At 44.3% G+C, this 21,803-nt stretch overlaps 2 protein-coding genes and 1 pseudogene across 16 annotated transcripts in view; all 3 read left to right on the top strand.

Moving 5' to 3' along the window:
• ripor1 (RHO family interacting cell polarization regulator 1) overlaps nucleotides 1-5,238 on the top strand; it is a 114,508-nt gene extending 109,270 nt beyond the window's left edge. For all 4 annotated transcript variants that reach the window (XM_090221499.1, XM_090221442.1, XM_090221533.1 and 1 more), the window contains exon 22: nucleotides 3,766-5,238. In XM_090221499.1, the coding sequence (XP_090077625.1) occupies nucleotides 3,766-3,866 (101 nt within the window). In that variant the 3' untranslated portion in view covers nucleotides 3,867-5,238. The remainder of the gene's footprint in view (nucleotides 1-3,765) is intronic.
• A 369-nt stretch (nucleotides 5,239-5,607) lies between these two features.
• LOC110520385 (CCCTC-binding factor (zinc finger protein)) lies at nucleotides 5,608-12,747 on the top strand. 11 transcript variants are annotated; one of them, XM_090221580.1, is made up of 12 exons: nucleotides 5,621-5,803; nucleotides 7,129-7,219; nucleotides 7,436-7,939; nucleotides 8,089-8,449; nucleotides 8,565-8,735; nucleotides 8,823-9,077; nucleotides 9,175-9,324; nucleotides 9,486-9,646; nucleotides 9,912-10,094; nucleotides 10,203-10,338; nucleotides 10,484-10,726; nucleotides 10,826-12,747. In XM_090221580.1, the coding sequence occupies exons 2-12, from the start codon at nucleotides 7,196-7,198 to the stop codon at nucleotides 11,038-11,040; spliced, it is 2,403 nt and encodes an 800-aa protein (XP_090077706.1). In that variant the 5' UTR covers nucleotides 5,621-5,803; nucleotides 7,129-7,195; the 3' UTR covers nucleotides 11,041-12,747. The 11 variants fall into 11 exon arrangements, 6 of the variants coding, with proteins under 6 accessions (XP_021453377.2, XP_090077740.1, XP_090077706.1 ...); XM_090221565.1 differs by having other exon boundaries at nucleotides 10,823-12,747; XR_016492156.1 differs by having other exon boundaries at nucleotides 5,645-5,803; nucleotides 9,175-9,395.
• An 8,537-nt stretch (nucleotides 12,748-21,284) lies between these two features.
• LOC110532142 (uncharacterized) overlaps nucleotides 21,285-21,803 on the top strand; it is a 51,405-nt pseudogene continuing 50,886 nt past the window's right edge. Inside the window, exons 1-2 of the transcript XR_016483274.1 lie at nucleotides 21,285-21,293; nucleotides 21,721-21,789. The product of XR_016483274.1 is annotated as an uncharacterized LOC110532142 (transcript). The remainder of the gene's footprint in view (nucleotides 21,294-21,720; nucleotides 21,790-21,803) is intronic.

Genomic DNA, 21,803 nt, shown 5'->3' with positions numbered 1-21,803 from the left:
ATACCAGTGAGTCAGAAGTTTACATACACTAAGTTGACTGTGCCTTTGAACAGCTTGGAAAATTCCCCCAAATTATGTCATGTCTTTAGAAGCTTCTGATAGGCTAATTGACATTTCTTGAGTCAATTGGAGGTGTATCTGTGGATGTACTTCAAGGCCTACATTCAAACTCAGTGCCTCTTTGCTTGATATCATGAGAAAATCAAAAGAAATCAACCAAGACCTCAGGAAAAAAAATGTAGACCTCCACAAGTCTGGTTCATCCTTGGGAGCAATTTCCAAACGCCTGATGGTACCACGTTCATCTGTACAAACAATAGTACGCAAGTATAAACACCATGGGACCACGCAACCGTCATACCACTCAGGAAGGAGATGCGTTTACAGCCTTGGGCCTTCTTGGGTATGACGCTACATGCTTTGCACGCCTATATTTGGGTAATTTCTCATATTCTCTTCTGAAGATCCTTTCAAGCGCTCAGGTTGGATGGGGAGTGTTGCTGCACAGCTATTTTCAGGTCTCTCCAGAGATGTTCGATCGGGTTCAAGTCCGGGCTCTGGCTGGGCCACTGAAGGACATTGAGACTTGTCCCAAAGCCACTCTTGCGTTGTCTTGGCTGTGTGCTTAAGGCCGTTGTTCTGTTGGAAAGTGAACCTTTGCTCCAGTCTGAGGTCCTGAGCTCTCTGGAGCAGGTTTTTATCATATCTTTCCCTCGATCCTGACTAGTCTCCCAATCCCTGCCACTGAAAAACATCCCCACAGCATGATGCTGCCACCGTCATGCCTCACCGTAGGGATGGTGCCAGGTTTCCTCCAGACGTGACACTTGGCATTCAGGCTAAAGAGTTCAATCTTGGTTTCATCAGACCAGAGTCACCCTTTAGTCCTTTAGGTGCGTTTTGGCAAACTCCAAGCGGGCTGTTGTGTGCCTTTTTACTGAGGAGTGACTTCTGTCTGGCCACTCTATCATAAAGGCTTGATTGGTGGAGTGCTGCAGAAATGATTGTCCTTCTGGAAGGTTCTCCCATCTCTACACAGGAACTCTGGAGCTCTGTCAGAGTGACCATTGGGTTCTTTGTCACCTCCCTGACCAAGGCCCTAATCCCCCGATTGCTCAGTTTGGCCGTGCGGCCAGCTCTAGGATGAGTCTTGGTGGTTCTAAAGTTCTTCAATTTAAGAATGATGGAGGCCACTGTGTTTTTGGGGACCTTCAATGCTGCAGACATTTTTTGGTTCCCTTCACCAGATCTGTGCCTCGACACAATCCAGTTTCGGAGCTCCACGGACAATTCCATCAACCTCATGGCTTGGTTTTTGCTCTGACATGCACTGTTAACAGGTGTGTGCCTTTCCAAATCATGTCCAATCAATTGAATTGACCACAGGTGAACTCCAAGTTGTAGAAACATCTCAAGGATGATCAATGGAAACAGGACGTACCTGAGCTCAATTTCGAGTCTCATAGCAAAGGGTCTGAATACTTATGTAAAATAAGGTATTTCTGTTTTTTATTTGTAGTAAATTTGCAAAAATGTCTAAACCTGTTATTGCTTTGTCATTATGCGGTATTGTGTTTAGATTGATGAATAAGGTTGTAACGTAACAAAATGTGGTAAAAGTCGAGGTGTCTGAATGCTTTCCGAATGCACTGTATGTATGTATGTATGTATGTATGTATGTATGTACACTATATATACAAAAGTATTTTGTTTTTACCTTTATTTAACTAGGCAAGTCAGTTAAGAACAAATTCTTATTTTCAATGACGGCCTAGGAACAGTGGGTTTAACTGCCTGTTCAGGGGCAGAACGACAGATTTGCTGACAGGTATATAAAATCGATCACACGGCCTTGCAATCTTCATAGACAAATATTGGCAGTGGAATGGCCTCACTGAAGAGCTCAGTGACTTTCAACGTGGCACTGTCAAAGGATGCCACCTTCCCAAGTCATTTTGTCAAATTTCTACCCAGCTAAAGCTGCTCCGGTCAATTGTTAGTGCTGTTATTGTGAAGTGGAAATGTTTAGGAGCAACAACGGCTCAGCTGCGAAGTGGTAGGACACACAAGCTCACAGAATGGGATTGCTGAGTGCTGAAGTGCATAGCTCATACAAATCGTCTTTCCTCGGTTGCAATACTCACTACAGAGTTCTAAACTGTCTCTAGAGCAATGTCAGCCCAAGAACTGTTCGTCGGGAGCTTTATGATATGGGTTTCCATGGACTAGCAGCCGCACGCAAGCCTAAAATCACCATGTGCAATGCCAAGCATCTGCTGGGGTGGTGTAAAGCTCGCCGCCATTGGACTCTGGAGCAGTGGAAACGCATTCCAGAGTGTTGTCACGCTTTACCATCTGGCAGTCCGACGAACAAATCTGGGTTTGGCAGATGCCAGGAGAACACTTCCTGCCCTAATGCCAACTGTAAAGTTTGATGGAGGAGGAATAATGGTCTGGGGGTGTTTTTATGGTTCGGGCTAGGCCCCTTAGTTCCAGTGAAGGAAAATCTTACCGCTACAGCATACAATGACTTTCAAGATGATTCTGTGCTTCCAACTTTGTAGCAACAGTTTAGGGAAGGACCTTTCCTATTTCAGCATGACAATGCTCCTGTACACAAAGTGAACTTGACTGGCCTGCACAGAGCCCTGATCTCAACCCCATTTAACACCTTTGGGATGAATTGGAACGCAGACTGCGAGCCAGGCCTAATCTCCCAACATCATTGCCCTACCTCACTCATGTGTTGTGGCTTGAATGGAAGCACGTTCCCGCAGCAATGTTCCAACATCTAGTTGAAAGCCTTCCCAGAACTGTGGAGCCTGTTATAGCAACAAAGGGGGGACCAACTCCATATTAATGCCCATGATTTTGGAATGAGATGTTCGACGAGCAGGTGTCCACGTGTGTGTGTGTGTGTGTGTGTGTGTTTATTTATTTCATTGATTTATTATTTTTTACCCCTTTTTCTCCCCCATTTCATGGTATCCAATTGGTAGTTAGTCTTGTCTCATCGCTGCAACTCCCGTACAGACTCGGGATCGGCAAAGGATGAGAGCCGTGCGTCCTCCGAAACTCTACCCAACCAAGCCGCACTGCTCCTTGCCAAAATGCCCACTTAACCTAGAAGCCAGCCGCACCAATGTGTCAGAGGAAACACCATACACCTGGCGACCGTGTCAGCGTGCACTGCGCCCGGCCCGCCACAGGAGTCCCTAGAGCGCAATGGGACAAGGACATCCCTGCCGGCCTAACCCGGACGATGCTGGGGCAATCGTGCGCCGCTCCATGGTTCTCTCGGTCGCTGCTGGCTGCGACAGCACCTGGTCTCGAACCCAGAATCTCTAGTGGCACAGCTATTATATATTTATACACACACACACACACACACACACACACACACACACACACACACACACACACACACACACACACACACACACACACACACACAGTATATTCCGGTCTCTGACATTACTCATACTTTCCGGATTATGTATATATTGTTTTAAAATGTTTTATTGCTTGGTATTGCTGCACTGTTGGAGCGAGAAACACCAGCACCTGCAAATCTGTGTATGCAACCAATAAACTTTGATTTGATCAAGGGGTACAAGGGCACAGAGGGTGGGTTTTCTGTGGGAGGGATCTAGTGAATGAGGGAATAATGGGATAAGATGTTTGCGGGGAAAGAGAGGTGTGTGTGTGTGTGTGTGTGTGTGTGTGTGTGTGTGAGAGATTGACTTTCTCTGTGTTCCCGTCCAGGTGAGGAGGGGAAGTTGGCCCACAGACACATTGAGATATCACTGCAGGAGGGAGTGCCACGCCTCTTCTCCCCTGGCAGCATGGCCAGCACCGCCTTCTAATGCCACTAGAACGGAATACTGATACTGTCATGCCCATGTCAACACACTGTTACAGCCATTATGCCATACACACATTAAAATATACACTGTCAAACAGGGTGCAATATACCCAGATGCAAAGAGGATGCTGACTTTTGCACATGCACTCACTAACACTGGGATGACATCTACAGCTTGACGCAAAGTCAGTGAACTAAACTCGCATATTACCAACCTGTGTGTAAATAAGTGATAACTACTCATGAAAACGGTGGAATTGTAGAAGTGATGAAGAGTGGTAGAAGTATTTTACTGCCTTACAGTATGTTTTGGTCTGGTGGTGTTGCCTTCTGAGTCATGTAATTATAGCTGGGATGATGAATGGATGGAAGGACACTGCAATCATTGTGTCAGATCAAGACATGGATAGAACAAAGTAGAAAAGTGACATGATTACTTTTCTGGGGAAATGCACTTATTTGCTTAATTTGTGAGGAAGCAGGTTGGCGTTGGTCTGTGTGGAGAATGACTTTGAGTGTTTGGTAGGAGTACTGAAGTAAGTCATGGGGATGGAAGGGATTGGGTTGTTCCTCAGGAAATAATGGTGGTGAAACAGTTCCAAATTCTAGGACCACAGTCTTATGAGGAGCTTGTTGCCATGCCAGTCGGGAAAGGATGCTTGAAGAAAGTTATTACAGTGCCATCATTCCATACTATCATTATATGCTTTGTGGAAATATATATTCCCACTGGAAGTGTATATGTTATATAATTGTAGTGTAATTTGGTTGGCATTGTTGAGACAATTGGAGTAAATTCATATTTGGTTTGAGTGCTGATGCCTCAAGTCACCATGCACTTCCTGAGACTCACGCCACTGGCGATATAACTGAAGATTATTTCTGCTGTATTGGTGGTGGAGTTCTTTTGTATTTTTTATTATTGAAAACTTAAAACTGTGCTGGACTGGACTTTGCCTTTTTGGAGCAGACAACTTCTCACTTAAACAGACAACCACACTGCTAGGACTGGCCACCTGCTGGCCATTATAGTGTGGAATCAGGGTGTGATGAGAACCTGCATTCACTGTATATTATTTACTTAGCAGATTCATCAGTTTTTTTTTATATAGGACTTCAAAATAACAATATACACTGAAGGAGCTTTTTAAGTTGTCTAAGTGCCTCAAGTTAGTGGTGAGATGAGACTACGAATGAAGAGATCCAGTGCTAATAAACACTGCAGCAAAGTATATTTTCCATATGACTCAAATTGTGCAGCATTAAAATAAATGATTTTCTTTAGATTTTCTTTCTATAAAAGTATAGTCTGACATATCTTGCCTGGCAATAAATGTACATGAATTATTAATAAAAATGTGTTTGAGAATGTATAATTTCCCTATGTTAATTACGTTTGGCCATTGTAAAATAAACAGACCCATAGCTAATGATACTGTAGCCATGGCCTTTGGCACAGCAATGAGGGGCAGACACAAATTGTTCAAACTGATTACAGGTTTTCATTTTGGTACAAATACACTAGAGGCAGACACATTCAGATTGGGTTTATTATAGGCCTGTTAAATAAATATAGAGTACAACAGATTTTAACTTGACATTCATATGAAATACGATTAGATTTATGATAAATAACCTAAAATGATCTATTCATGACGGTGTACAGTATTTCAAAAGTAGCGCCCCACATGGCCAATCCCCATAATTCAATGTCTACACTGGTTTACACCCACCCTTTCGCCACCGCCCCCCTTCACTCTGCACAGGCGCACAAACTTCACAAGGCCGCCATTTTGTGCGGAGCCTTTTCTGAAAAAGCGGGAGAGGATTAAAACCCCCGGAGTAGAAGTGCGTAATTCTCAGCCATCTCGGTCAGATTGAAGAACATACTCTGGGCTTTCTGTCAAATTCAGCGAGGAAATAAAAGACGAAGAGCAGGTAAAGTAAGAGTACTTTCCAGAAAAGGGGGGAGCTTTGCAGGAGCTTTAATCGGCCTCTAGGTGTCACGATGGGGCTCCCGGTCCAGGCGGCAGACGGGGGGTGTTTGTCTCCCTCTATCGTTATTGAAAATTTAGCAAAAAACATTTATAACCCAGAAGTTCAACAATTTTGCAATAACGACTGTTTTTGGAGCTATATTAGTTTGCATTTCGGCAAGGATCGATCATTAAAGACTTCAACGTGTTGGTTTAGTTTTAAGGCCAGGCGTCCATTTTCTTTTTCTTCGTCTTTGTTTCCTGCCTTTTTACAGAGTCGAGATGGAAACTCGCGGCTGTGTATCAACTCAGCACGCGCCAGATTGCAGCACAGAACAACGAATTTTCTAAATCGCACATGCATAATCTTGCTACAGTAACTATCATAGCTAGCTACATACAGTTAGCTAACTAGCCATTCAACGTATAACTGGTTAGCTAGACCGCTAAGTTAGCTATGTAATGTCACTTTCCACGCCATTAACTAGTATTGTTAACGAACTATTAAAGCTATAAATTATCGAAACAATAGTAACAAAACTAAGTGTTTTCGCCCACAATGGCCTTCGCAAAAGCTAACGTTAGCAAACCCCTACCATTGGCCTAGCTAACTTGGATAATTAGCTAACCGTTAGTTTGATCTGTTACGTTATAGTTTAGCTAACTAATTATCATATATTAAAAGCTGGCAATTAAAACAAGGTCTAAGTCACGATGCAAAGACGATAACAAATTTTAGCAGGCGCCAGCATCTTACTAGCTAACGTTAGGTTACGTTACAGTAGCTAGCTAGCAACATAAACGTTAGGTTGACAAATTGGCTTCTAGCGCATGCCGAATTCAAACAATTAAGATGCATAACCAGCAAATGACCACGATAGCCATTTTCACTAGCGTTTCCAGTAAAACGACGTCCCCCTTCGCCCTACATTTAATGAGCACGTAGTCTAGATTTTTGTTTAACGAAATGTCTTCTCCAAGCTTACTGCAGTTCATTTTCCACCCAGTGTCCGTTGTCTGTTTCAAAGCCTACCTTGAGCTACAACGACACTAGCTAGATAGAATTTATCAAAACAGGGTAGAGCTCCCTCTACAACCCAGCTGGTAGCGGTACATAAACATGACTAGCTGACGTTAGCTAGCTATATGACTTCATGTACGCTATCAAAATTGCGGCCCGCAATTGCACCCTTCGTAGAATGGCCCAACTAGCTACGAATGTGTCTGTGCTTTCAATTCATGCAGTAGGTTTATGTAGAAATGTCAACTTGTTTGTCTTCCCCACAGGTTCAGTGTCAGGTAACAGTCAGGGGAGTTGAGTCAGAAATTGAGGAAGCCAAGCAGGTCTAGAAAGATGAAGTATTCCTTTCTGGTGCAGGTAACAATTTAGGATGCTGAGGAAGTTGCATCAACTTTGTCTGAGATCTTGAGTGAGCTGAACAGTATGCCATTTTCTGTCTGATAAGCCTAGCTAAGTTGATCATATGTCCAGGTACTGAAAAGGGATTTAAATTCACAACAAATTGAAAAAACAGTTTCAACATTTATGAGTTCACATTACATTGCTAGATTGGTTTTGGGTTGGCTCTCTTAGGTATTACCGATGGACGGCGGACCAACCGATGTTGTGGTTGAGGCCAAGGACAGCATCACCTATGAGGGGGAGGAGGTGGTGGCAGACCTGCTCCAGCAAGCAGCAGAGGGGGTAATGGACCAGCAGCCTGTGGGAGAGGGGGGCCTGGATCCCCAGGAGCTGGTGGATGGAGTCAATGTGGAGATGATGGTAATGGATTCCCTGGACCCTGCCCTGCTGCAGATGAAGACTGAGGTGATGGACGCCCCTGTGATCACAGCCCACGAGGCCACGGTCACCACAGTGGATGAGACCCAGATCATCACTCTGCAGGTTGTCAATTTGGAGGAGCAGCAGCTTGGAGGCCTTGGGGAGCTACAGCTGGTCCAGGTGCCTGTCTCTGCTGTGCCTGTAACGCAGGCCACTGTAGAGGAGCTACAGGGCACCTTCGTGGACGCCACGGCCATGCCCAAAGATGGAAACCCTATGATCTGCCACACCCTGCCCCTGCCAGAGGGCTTCCAGGTAAGAACTGCACTTCAAGACTAGATATTACATCATTCAGAGCTAATGGAAGCATCTTTTCCCAGGGGTTTATATCAGTGGTTTGTGCTACTGGTACATATCTAGATGTACTACTTCTAAAGAAACTTAAAACACTACTCCTTCTTCAGGTGGTGAAGGTGGGTGCGAATGGTGAGGTGGAGACGGTGGAGCAGGATGAGCTCCAGCACCAGGAGGAGCAGCAGGTCCAGCCTGAGGAGGAGGAGGAGGAGGAGGAGCTGCACTGCGAGACCCAGCCTGACGACCCACAGTGGACCACAGACCCAGACTACCAACCCCCGGCCAAGAAGACTGCCAAGAAAGCAAAGAAGAGCAAGCTGCGCTACAACACTGAGGGGGACAAAGACAACATGGACGTGTCTGTCTATGACTTTGAGGAGGAGCAGCAGGAGGGGATGCTCTCTGAGGTCAATGCAGAGAAGGTGGTGGGCAACATGAAGCCCCCCAAACCCACCAAGATCAAGAAGAAGGGTGAGATTACTAGCACCACTGTTGCTGTGTCCTTTGTTTATAGTGAATGTTGTAACTCAAGTTGTGGTGCTGTTTGCCTCTGCAAGTGCTGACTTTAGGCATTTGTATGCTCCAGGTGTGAAGAAAACATTCCAGTGTGAGCTGTGTAGCTACACCTGTCCCCGCCGCTCCAACCTGGACCGACACATGAAGAGCCACACGGACGAGAGGCCACACAAGTGCCATCTGTGTGGAAGGGCCTTCAGGACTGTTACCCTGCTGAGGAACCACCTCAACACACACACAGGTATGGTGTCATCAGTCACATTAAAGGACAGTCCTATATTGTTAGTCCTGTCCATGTTGGATACCATTTATCGGTCTCTGTCTACAGGTACCAGACCACACAAGTGTCAAGATTGTGACATGGCCTTCGTGACCAGTGGAGAGCTGGTCCGACATCGTCGCTACAAACACACTCATGAGAAACCCTTCAAGTGCTCCATGTGTGACTATGCCAGTGTAGAGGTGAGCAAGCTAAAGCGGCACATCCGTTCCCACACTGGGGAGCGTCCGTTCCAGTGCAGTCTGTGCAGCTATGCCAGCAGAGACACCTACAAGCTGAAGAGACACATGAGGACACACTCAGGTGAGGCACAGCCACAAGGATACTGTGTAAACACAATTAGTGATTGACCTGATTGTTGTGAACTTGCTCACTCGTGTTTTCCTTTTTTGTTTTCCAGGAGAGAAGCCGTATGAATGCTACATCTGCCACGCCCGTTTCACCCAGAGTGGAACCATGAAGATGCACATCCTGCAGAAGCACACAGAGAACGTGGCCAAGTTCCACTGCCCCCACTGTGACACAGTCATCGCCCGCAAGAGTGACCTGGGTTAGATACCTAGACGTTGACTTGGCCTGATCATCCCAATATGATGACAGCATGATTTGGACATCTCCACTGTAAACTTCATCGTGCTTGAACTTGCCTAATGTGTATACAGATGACATGTCTCTCAATAAGCTGGTTTTAACACCCCCTCTCTCCTCCAGGCGTCCATCTGCGTAAGCAGCACTCGTTCATTGAGCAGGGACGGAAATGCCGTTACTGTGATGCTGTGTTCCACGAGCGCTATGCTCTCATCCAGCACCAGAAGTCCCACAAGAATGAGAAACGCTTCAAGTGTGACCAGTGTGACTACTGCTGCAGACAAGTAAGAGGGCCTGCTGTCTGTAACCTGTTGTCTCTAACCTTGGATGATTGATGGATCTAGATGGGAGTAAATGCATAGTGTGTGATGCTATGGTGATGGAGTTAGCTCCTTTTGTCAGTAAATATCCTATCCAAGGCCAATGGCAGGAAGGCAAGAGTTTATGGAAACTGGTTCAATGCTGATTGTTTTGAGATGGAGCTGGTACAATTTCCAGCAGTTTCTCTGTCCTTATGTGTGTGTTTCTTGCTGTCTTAACATTGACTAGGAGCGTCACATGCTGATGCACAGGCGCACGCACACAGGAGAGAAGCCGTACGCCTGTAGCCAGTGTGAGAAGACCTTCCGTCAGAAGCAGCTCCTGGACATGCACTTCCGGCGCTACCATGACCCCAACTTTGTGCCTACTGCCTTTGTGTGCACCAAGTGTGGCAAGACCTTCACCCGCAGGGTATGGACACTTACTCAAACACAAATCAACTGAGTGGAAGAATACGGCCATGTTTTGGACATAGCCCTTCATTTAATTTGTTTAAATATTTTGTGTTCCTCTCCTTAGAACACCATGGCCAGACATGCAGAGAACTGTAATGGGGATCCTACTGAAGGAGAGAACGGAACCCCACCCAAGAGAGGACGGGGTGGGAGGAAGAGGAAGATGCGCTCAAGGAAGGACGATGATGACGACGATAGTGGTGAGGCCTGTTTTACAGAAACGTATCTATTTGTAGTGTCATATTGACTTTGCTATAATAAGCTCTTTCAGTCCAAACCTCTACTTGCTATTTCTCGTTGAATGTAATGAGATCAGTGTTACTCTTTAACTGTTCCCTTCTCCAGAGGACAATGCTGATCCTGAGCTGGATGACATTGATGAAGAGGATGAGGATGCCGAAGAGGCACTGCTGGAGGAAGAGGAGGAGGAGGAGATGGAGTTGGAGCAGGCTCCACCCACCAAGCCTATCCCCGCCCCTGTGGAGCCGCCCGTCAAGAGGAAACGGGGTAGACCCCCCAAGAATGCGCCCAAACCTGCCTCACCTGCCAAAGCTAGCAAGGCTGCCCCTAAGGGCAAGGCTGCTGCAGGTGAGTTACACCTCACTGGTCCTATGTCATGGAATGTCTAAATAAATGCCATGTAATGCTGCGTTATAATGCCTGGTGTTACCTCTGTCTCCTCAGCAGCAGCCATCATCCAGGTGGAGGATGAGAATACAGGTGTCATAGAGAACATCATAGTGAAGAATGAGCCAGAGGCTGAGCAGGCTGCCATAGAGGTGGTGGTGGAGCAGTCGGAGGAGGCAGAGGCAGGGGTGGAGACAGTGGAGCTGCCTGTAGCAGAGGCTGCCCCCAATGGAGATCTCACCCCTGAGATGATCCTCAGCATGATGGACCGGTGATCTAGCCCAGACAGCTCGAAGACGTCCCCTTGTCCACCCTCTTCATACAATCTGCCATATTACAAACCACTCCGCTTACACTTTATTTTTATCATTTGTTTTTAACATCTGTTTCTTTTCACTCAAACCCACATCCTTCCATGCATTCACTGTAACAGTTAAAGTTGCTTTGGTCTGTAGAAATGTAGATTTGGTGAAATAATGGCTCCATTCTCTACTGTAATCTATTGGTGCATGGAGGGGGGTGGTAGCTGAGGTTTGACACATGGTGGACATTGGGACTTAATGCAGTGGTCAGTTGCACACCCCCCCCCCCCCCCCCCCAATCTAACAACTATTTTCGTAACCTGTTTGTGACCTTGACATGGCAACAGTGAGTGCCAAGTGAGCCTTGTAATCTAGAACCTTATATCTGCTGTAGACTAAAATTAACTTTAGCTCGGCATGTTGATAGGAATGGCTTTCTTTTAAAAAACGTTTTATTTACTGCATATTCCATATGACTTATTATTATACTTGTCACAGATTCTGAAGTTTGTAGAGGCTTCGATCAACATCAGGCCAGGGACAATGAGATCGTCCATCCAAAGTTTAAGACTGCGGTTGATATGTTTGTACAAAAGGTAGTCTGGGCTCGTTTTGCTTGTAAATACTTTTTATTTTAGTTTTATTACCAGCATTTGAATCTTTTTCTAGTGATTTAAAGCCCTTTAATGCTGGAGGAAAGGAAGTCAACCGTAGCTGTTTTGAACACAGGCTGTAAATGGCTTTCTTATCTCTAATGTGGGAGGCTTTGCCTACTTTAAGAATCATGTTGGCTATATGACCTTCCATGTTTTGAGCTTTTTAGCCTGAGTATTTGTAGCGCATTTATGGGAGGTACATTACTCACTCTTATCCCACTGTTCATCCCAAACCACAGTCCACTAATGCTCTAGTTTTTGAAAGATGACCTTGTTTTGCATTTCAAGATGAGGTAAAGGCATTCATATTCTTAAAAGCTTTAGTAAAGATCTGTGAAATTGTTGAGCAGGGGTATTCAATTCTTCCACTATGAGGTCCGGAGCCTGCTGGTTTTCTGTTGTACCTGATAATGAATTGCACCCACCTGGTGTCCCAGGTCTAAATCAGTCTCTGATTTGGAGTGGAACAACAAATCAGTGATACTGGCTCCGGGGTTCAGAGTTGAATTTGACGGCTGTAGAAGGTGTCCAATTGGACTAGCTTCAGGTCTTAGCTGTAAATTAAATATGATTATTGAGGCTTTGGTAATCTTGTGAAGCAAAATTTCTCCCAGTTCACTGTTAATTTCTCAGACCATTTTGTCATAACTGCATAGTTTTATTGTGGGATGTGTACAGGAGAGAGCCTTGAGAAATTCTGATAATGACGTTCAAAAAGGGGAGGAGAGAACTGAGGGAAGGATATTTTGTATAAAGTTTGTTACTTGTTTAAGATGACTATTTACTTTCTTTCACAGAACATTTTTAATGCTGATACAACCTGACTTTTCCTCCTATATGTAATTGCGTTTAAATTGCTTTTTGTCAAGCGCTTAAATTCTGGGTTGATCATTTTTGTACCTGGCTGTACTGTGTGAATTTAGCAACGATCTGAAAACCAACATAAATACATGTATTATGGCTGGGTTGGGCTGAGAGGGCATGTATGAGGAATGTACAGCTAATAAAAAGATATTGGCCTACAGTGTTTTTGTTCAAATGTTTATCTTGACATTACTATATCTTGTCTCTGGGCTTGAAGCTTGCTGCTGGTTCACTCGTGTGACTGACAGGTTTGCAAACCCTGCTACATGGCATTGGCTGGGGCTTGTTTATCTTTGCATTTGTTTGTTGTTGACCGCAGAGGCTACTATATGAGCTGTGTGTTAGTGTGCAGAAGAGCAGCAGCTGGTTATCTGGAACCTGGTGTGTCAGCCTATTTTATGGCTGGAACAAAGTGCTTCAGAAGGGTCTTCAGACAGGGTTGTTCACCTGTATTTAAGCAGGTTACTGTTTTCTGTCATAAATCTTGTTCTGGGGCCCCTTGGGTGCGTGCTTACTCCCCCTCGTACTCCCTGTTCAAACACGACTCCCAACACCATTACGTTTTCTGATGACAGCGGTGTTAGGCCCGATCACCGACGATGATGAGACGGCAGCCTATAGGGAGACCTGTCAGTGTGGTACCATGACAACAACCTCTCAATGTGAGCAGGACAGGAGCTGATCGTGGACTACAGGAAAAGGTGGGCCGAACAGGCCCCCATTAACATTGACGGGCCTGTAGTAGAGCAGGTCGAGGGTTTCCAGTTCCTTGGTGTCCACATCACCAACAAACTATCATGGTCCAAACACACCAAGACAGTCTTGAAGAGGGCACGACAACGCCTTTCCCCCTCAGGTGACAAAATATTTGGTACATTTCTCCAGATCCTCAAAGTTCCACAACTGCACCATCGAGAGCATCCTGACAGGTTGCATCACCTCCTGGTATGGCAACTGCTCGGCATTTGACCGTAGGCACTGCAGAGGGTAGTACGTACGGCCCAGTACATCACTGGGGCCGAGCTTCCTACCATCCAGGACCTCTATACTAGGTGGTCAGAGGAAGGTCCAAAGAATTATAAAAGACTCCAGTCAACCAAGTCAGACTGTTCTCTCGGCTACCGCAGGACAAGTGGTACCGGAGCGCCAAGTCTAGGACCAAAATGCTCCTTAACAGTGTCTACCCCGAAGCTTTAAGACTGCTGAACAATGAATCAAGTGGCCACCCAGAATATTTACATTGCCACCCCCCCCCCCCCCCCCCTTTGTTTTTACACTGCTGCTACTCGCTGTTTATCTATGCATAGTCACTTTACCCCTACCTACATGTACAAAATAACTTAACTAACCTATACTCATATAGCCTCGTTATTGTTTATTTTGTGTTACTTTTTAGTTGACTATTTTTACTCAAGTAAATGTTTTCTTAACTCTTTCTTGAACTGCATTGTTGGTTAAGAGCTTCTATGTAAGCATTTCACGGTAAGACACCTGTTGTATACAGAGCATCAAATTTGTTTTGATTTTCAGAGTGGTCACTAGCTGGCACAGCCAAAAAGTCATACAATCTGATTTTAAACCTAACCATAACCACACTCTTAACTTTAAATTAAGACCAAAAAGCAACAACAAACTCCATTAATTTGTACATTATGTTTTGTGTGGACCCCAGGAAGAGTAGCTGCTGCTTTCGCAACAGCTAATGGTGAAAGGTGAATTTGTCTCCCAGTGTCTGTTGGAAAGCAGACTGGACCAAGTTTTCCTCTAGGATTTTGCCTGTGCTTAGCTCTATTCCGTTTATTTGTATCCTAAAAAACTCCCTAGTCTTTGCCGCTGGCAAGTATACCCATAACATGATGCAGCCACCACCATGCTTGAAAATTTGAAGAGTGGTACTCAGTGATGTGTTGTGTTGGATTTGCCCCAAACACTTTGTATTCGGGACAAAATGTACATTTCTTTGCCACATTTTTTTGTAGTATTACTGAAGTGCCTTGTTGCAAACAGGATTTAATACATTTTAAATTCAGGCTGTAACAAGACAAAACATGTAAAAAGTTAAGGGGTGTGATATCTGTTTGCAATGTGGCTTAAGTTACCAGGTTCCACCTGCAAGTGGAGCTCTTGAGCTGATTCTAGCTCAAATTGACAGCTGGCAGTCTGAGCTGCTCTCTCTCTCTCTTTCTCTCTGTCTCAATTCAATTGCAATTGAAGGGGCTTTATTGGCATGGGAAACATGTTTAAACAATACAAAATTAACAGTAAATATTACACTCATAAAAGTTCCAAAATAATTAAGACATTTCAACTGTCATAATATGTCCATAAACAGTGTTGTAATGATGTGCAAGTAGTTAAAGTACAAAAGGGTAAGATAAATAAACATAAATATAGGTTGTATTCACAATGGTGTTTGTTCTTCACTGGTTGCCCCTTTCTTGTGGTGACAGGTCACATATCTTGCTGCTGTGATGGCCCACTGTGGTATTTCACCCAATAGATATGGGAGTTTATCAAAATGTGATTTATTTTTCGCATGATTTGTGAGCCTGTGTAATCTCATGGAAATATGTGTCTCTAATATGGTCATACATTTGGGAGGAGGTTAGGAAGTGCAGCGCAGTTTCCACCTCATTTTGTGAGAAGTGTGCACATAGCCTGTCTTCTCTTGAGAGCCAGATCTGCCTTCGGCGGCCTTTCTCAATAGCAAGGCTATGCTCACCGAGTCTGCACATAGTCAAAGATTTCCTTAATTTTGGGTTAGTTACCGTGCTCCGGTGTTCTGCCACGGTGGACTCTCAGTTTCGGGCCAAATATAATTCTAGTTTGCTCTGTTTTTTTGTAAATTCTTTCCAATGTGTCAAGTAATTCTCTTTTTGTTTTCTCATGATTTGGTTGGGTCTAATTGTGTTGCTGTCCTGTGGCTCTGTGGGTTGTGTTTGTGAACAGAGCCCCAGGAGCTGCAGGCTTAGGGGACTCTTCTCTAGGTTTATTTCTCTGTAGTTGATGGCTTTGTTATGGAAGGTTTGGGAATCGCTTCCTTTTAGGTTGTTGTAGAATTTAACGGCTCTTTTCTGGATTTTGACAAATAGCGGATATCGGCCTAACTATGCTCTGCATGCAATATTGTTTTACGTTGTACACAGAGGATATTTTTGCAGAATTCTGCATGCGGATTTTCAATTTGGTGTTTGTCCCATTTTGTGGATTCTTGGTTGGTGAGCGGACCCCAGACCTCACAACCATAAAGGGCAATGGGTTCTTTTACTGATTCAAGTATATCTAGCCAGATCCTAATTGGTATGTCAAATTTTATATTCCTTTTGATAGCAGAGAATGCCCTTCTTGCCTTGTCTCTCAGATCGTTCACAGCTTTGTTGAAGTTAGCTGTGGCGCTGATGTTTTGGCCGAGGTATGTATAGTTTTTTTGTGTGCTCTAGGGCAAAGGTATCTAGATGGAATTTGTATTTGTGGTCCTGGCAACTGCATTTTTTGGAACGTCATTATCTTTGTCTTACTGAGATTTACTGTCAGGGCCCAGGTCTGACAGAATCTGTGCAGAAGATCTAGGTGCTGCTGTAGGCCCTCCTTGGTTGGGGACAGAAGCACCAGGTCATCAGCAAAGAGTAGACATTTGATATCGGATTCTAGTAGGATCTAGAATAAATATATATATGTTGAAGAGGGTGGGTCTCTCTTTCTCTCTCACACACACACACAGTGGTGGAAAAAGTATCCAATTGTCATACTTGTGTAAAAGTAAAGATACCTTAATAGAAAATGACTCAAGTAGAAAGGAATGCCAGTAAAGGACTACTTAAGTAAAAGTCTAAAAGTATGTGGCTTTAAATATACTTAAGTATCAAAAGTAAGTGTAATTGCTAAAATATGTATAAGTATCAAAGGCTCCCGAGTGGCGCAGCGGTCTAAGGCACTGCATCTCAGTGCATGAGGTGTCACTACAGTCCCTGGTTTGAATCCAGGCTGCTTCACATCCAGGCGTGACTGGGAATCTCATAGGGCAGCGCACAATCGGCCCAGCATCATCCGGGTTTGGCCGGGGGAGGCCATCATTGTAAATAAGAATTTGTTCTTAACTGACTTGCCTAGCTAAATAAAGGTTAAAGTAAAACTATAAATCATTTAAAATTCCTTATATTAAGCAAAGCAGTTTTTTTTTGTTTTGCAAATAGCCAGGGGCTCAGACATAATATACAAACAAAGCATGTGTTTAGTGTGTCCACCAGATCAGAGGCAGTAGGGATGATATGTGTGTGAATTAAACTATTTTCCTGTCCTGCTAAGCATTCAAAATGTAACGAGTACTTTCGGGTACCAGGGAAAATGGATGGAATAAAAAGTACATACTTTTCTTTAGGACTGTAGTGAAGTAAAAGTAAATGTTTTCAAAAATATAAATGGTAAAGTACAGATACCCCCAAAAACTACTTAATTAGTACTTTCAGGTATTTTTACTTAAGTACTTCACATGACTGCACACACACAGGTTTGTTTTCATTTACATTTTCCACCAGGTGATGACTCTATGGAGAGCTTATGTTGTCCACTGCAAGCAATCTGTCAGGGTAAGTCACATATCCCCAATATTTTGTTAGTGCTTGTGTGTTTACTCATGTCTTAAATATTGTTTCTCTAAGTTTATCTGTAAACCAACTACTGTATATGCATACAGCCTTACTTGAGCCTGGTTATGATCAGTCAGGACTAACTTCAGTAGGGCCTACACCACTAGCCTGATAGCTTGCAGAAGAATGAGGAAATTATTTAAACAGAGACTTTTGGTACACTGCAGGTATCTATCTACCTCTAGAATAAATACCCAGCCAGTGCAAACAGAGTCCTAGCACACACAGCAAACACATGGAAACCTCAGGCTCGTGCCAAGTGTTAACTTACAGAGCAGAGGAAGGAAGCATAGCACGCTAGACAGAGAGGGTGGGTGGGAGATGGAGGAAACCAGGGAGAGAAAAATGGAGAGGATGGTACCTATATTAGTACATTTTAATCATTGTTTTTCTAAGTGTAGTAACACGAGTTATGCTGGCCTCAGTTTGTGTTGTTTGTACACTCACAAAGCAGAAATGTCTCACCAGACAAAAGGGAAGTAACACACCTGTGTGTTGGCAGATAGAATGTCATCTAATGTGACTGACAGTGGGCATGACCTCACGCTTACATCAGCTGTGTACCTAATTATAAACACAGTGGACATGGTTGGGGGGGTCTACTAAGATATATGGAATTGTTTTAAGAAGGTCATACCAAGGATAATTTAGCTATTTGATTTTGAATTGTAAGAACCCTTGAAGTATCAAAAAAGTATACAATAATTATTTGATGAAAACATATTTTTGGCCTTACTGCTAGCCCATACAAAGGCGTTGAATAACAGATTCACTACATGGACCCACTGAAGATGTCATTTGTGTTATCAGACATTAGTCATGGTCTGCAGATATGACAGTAAGGAATTTCAGTTATGCCATAAATATATATCTTTGAACGTTACCTACAGGTAGCCATGTATGGAACGTAAAGTTTTTCGTAAATGTAAATGCTAGCTAACCTTAGCTACCTTAACTTATTTGAAATAATAAAAAAATAATAATAATTGAAATATCAAGTTGTGGAGGTTCTAGTAGTTATGGAATTCCAGCGCTTCTGATGTTAAATTGCTAGAAAATTCCCACTTCTCATTATATGGTTCCTTTCAAAACGTCCACTCCTTTCGACACCCCCACTTTTCCTGAGAGATGTACTCCACTGAGAGATGTACTCCACTGAGCGATGACATACTGTATCTGTTGTTTTTACATTGGATGCATCTCAATCCACCGCATCTGCCTGTGACACACTTCCGCATCTGCCTGTGACACACTTCCGCATCTGCCTGTGACACACTTCCGCATCTGCCTGTGACACACTTCCGCATCTGCAGTGAAAGGTGACAGAGCTAGAGCATTGTTTGTCAGACGATGAGTCATCCCGAAAATCAGTCTTCTCACAAAATCGTCTGTAGCGTCCGAACGGTTTGGCCCCCATAAGCGTCTTGGGACTCGTCTGATGTCGGTACAGCCGATCTGCTAACTTCTGTCTGTAGCGTCCGATCAGTTTGGACTACACACTACAAGCTTCACAGGACCTGTCTGTACCAGTTGAAAATATATATAAGTACAGTATATATAGTATATATAATGTTAAGTGCCAAAAATAATGAATAGAGTCCAGCTGCGACTTCATCTCTCAGAGCAGTCATCCCTCAGGGTCTCCATGCTGCCACCTACTGATATGTCATCTCTCAGTGCAGTGCATCGCTCAGGAATAGTGGGGGTGTCGAAAGGAGTGGGCGTTTCAAAAGGAACCACATAAGGAGAAGTGGGGAGTCTTTTAACACTAGAAGCGCTGGAATTTAATAGAGTCCAGCTGCGACGTCAGCTCTCAGCTCTCAGAGCAGTCATCCCTCAGGGTCTCTATGTTGACACCTACTGATACACTATATATGCAAAGGTATGTGGACACCCCTTCAAATGAGTGATTTCGGCTATTTCAGCCACACCTGTTGCTGGCAGGTGTATGAAATGAGCACACAGCCATGCGATCTCCATAGACAAACTTTGGCAGTAGAAAGGCTTTACTGAAGAGCTCCGTGAATTTCAATGTGGCACCGTCATAGGATGCCACCTTTCAAACAAGTCAGTTCATCAATTTTCTGCCCTGCTAGAGCTGCCCTGGTCAACTGCAAATGCTGTTATTGTGAAGTGGAAATGTCTAGGAGCAACAACGGCTCAGCCACGAAGTGGTAGGCTACATAAGCTCACAGAATGGGATCGCTGAGTGCTGAAGCACCTAGTGCGTAAAAATTGTCTGTCCTCGGTTGCAATACTCACTACCGAGTTCCAAACTGCCTCTGGAAGCAACATTAGCACAAAAACGGTTCATTGGGAGCTTCATGAAATGGATTTCCATGGCTGAGCAGCCACACACAAGCCTATGATGCCCATTCATAAAGCCAAGCGTTGGCTGGAGTGGTTTAAAGCTTGCAGCAATTGGACTCTGCAGCAGTGGAAACACATTCTCTGGCGTGAAATGCTCAGTGAAATGCAACAGTGAAATGCTCACCATCTGGCAGTTCGACGGACGAATATGAGTTTGGTGGATGCCAGGAGAACGCTACCTGCCTGAATGAATAGTGACAACTTTAAAGTTTGGTGGAGGAGGAATAATGGTATGGGCCTGTTTTTCATGGTTCGAGTGAAGGTAAATATTAACGCTACAGCATGCTTCCTACTTTGTGGCAACAGTTTGGGGAAGGCCCTTACCTGCTTTAGAATGACAATGCCCCGTGCACCAAGTGAGGGTCCATACAGAAATGGTTTGTCAAGATCAGTGTGGAAGAACTTGACTGGCCTGCACAGAGCCCTGCCCTCAACCCCATCGAACACCTTTGGGATGAATTGGAACACCAACTGCGCGGCAGGCCCGACTTCACTAATGCTCTTGTGGCTGAATGGAACCAAGTCCCCGCAAAAATGTTTCAACATCTAGCGGAAAGCCTTCCCAGAAGAGTGGAGGCTGTTATAGCAGCAAAGGGGGGGACCAACTCCATATTAATGCCCATAATTTGGGAATGAGATGTTTGACAAGCACATGTCCACATACTTTTGGTCATGTAGTGTATCACTATTTTAAACTGACAGATTCTTATAGGGATTTTTTTATCATGCTAATTAGATATCCATGGGGCACTGACATCGACCTTAGGGGGTTAACCTGTTTAGGTCAGTATGCCTTTCCTGTGTTTGTATCAGTGCTTCACTGTTGACCACAGTCTGGTCGCTCCCTGCAGGTGGAAAGCTCCTTCAGCTACTGTATCTAGAGATTTATGCCGTCAGTATTGAGAGCCTCAATCAGGTAAAACAAATGAACTTCTTCTATATCTGAAGTTACATATATTTTGTAGTATGTCGTTCCTTACTTGAATGATTTGAATGCTGTGTTTCTCAGTACTTCATTGACATATTTGAAAGCAGCCATGCAGTCGGATGCGTTTTTCTCTTTATTTTGATGAAATCCACCTCATATGTACATACAGTATGTAAAGGGAGGGGGCAGTGTTAGTGTGTTACTGGCTGAGCACATCCTTACCACCATGGTTACCTTTGCATGGGTGTTAAAATATTTATGTCCATTTGAAAATGAACAGCCCTGATTGGCCATAGGCTAGCTCTGATCACTGATCATGTAAATTATTAGGGTGGTGAATCAGAGAAACTGGGAACACAAAGCAAATTACCCAACTCAATGTTGTTACATGTGAACAGTCAAACATTCCTAATGTCCTGCAATCCATCAGCACCCATTTACTGTCAGTATTGGACCTACCACATAAGGAGATGGTAACTATTATACCAGTGGGAGATGAGGGAAAACTTCCGATTTCCATCCACTCATCTGAAGAATTCCCTCTCTCTGCACACCTCTGGTCCCAGTCCGTATGCACAGGACGCAATCAGGGCTCTGAGACTGTGGTGTTTCCTCTTCTGTAGCTCTTCAGAGGTTAACACTGTCCGTCCTGGGATGGGAAACATTCGTCACCACCACTGGTTCAGCTCCTCAGGGGGGAGGGAGCATGTGCAGATACTGTCATTCTCTCTCTGGCTGTCGCTTAGTGATACCATGATGACAGTGAGAGTGTAGAACCCCTGGTGAGATTGTGTGATGTGTCGTGGTTTGGTCACACTCACAGTGACAAGGAAGTGAGGGATCATCTGGAAATATTACTTGACCCTGACACTTGAAAAGGCTGCAGGGCCACAGACATGATTTAAAAACAGAAGTGGAGGCTCTGAAATGTTATGAAGCATAGGACTGTGTAGGACAGCAACAGCTTTGTGTATATCTTACTCACCACTCACTACAACTTTCTACAGGTATTTAGTCACACCAAATGGAGAAGCAGAGACAGAGTTCATGTGTTCAGAGTTCCTGTGTCTATGTGGCCACTAACGACTGTACTATTTTGCCAATCTTTCAGTCTGAATGTGTCTCTGTATGTCTGCATGGTGTCAGTAGTGACAGATAGATTCCTGCGTATGTACTGTTGACCATTCAGGTGGTGATTGAGTCGGACAGACTGACCTGCTCTCTCAGTCTGACGTCTGCTGAGGACCTCGAGGCTATGGTCAGTCATGTGAC

This window comes from Oncorhynchus mykiss, chromosome 1 (genome assembly GCF_057628025.1).
Source record: "Oncorhynchus mykiss isolate SJ-2025 chromosome 1, ASM5762802v1, whole genome shotgun sequence".
Lineage (NCBI taxonomy): Eukaryota > Metazoa > Chordata > Actinopteri > Salmoniformes > Salmonidae > Oncorhynchus > Oncorhynchus mykiss.
This window is presented reverse-complemented; position numbering and strand designations above follow the sequence as displayed.

Coding starts and splice junctions, on each gene's coding strand:
- LOC110520385 (XM_090221565.1), top strand. CDS start 7,196: ATGAAGTATTCCTTTCTGGTGCAG. Junction 8,736..8,822: donor CCACCTCAACACACACACAG/GTATGGTGTCAT, acceptor CTCTGTCTACAG/GTACCAGACCACACAAGTGT. Junction 10,339..10,483: donor CGATGATGACGACGATAGTG/GTGAGGCCTGTT, acceptor TCCCTTCTCCAG/AGGACAATGCTGATCCTGAG.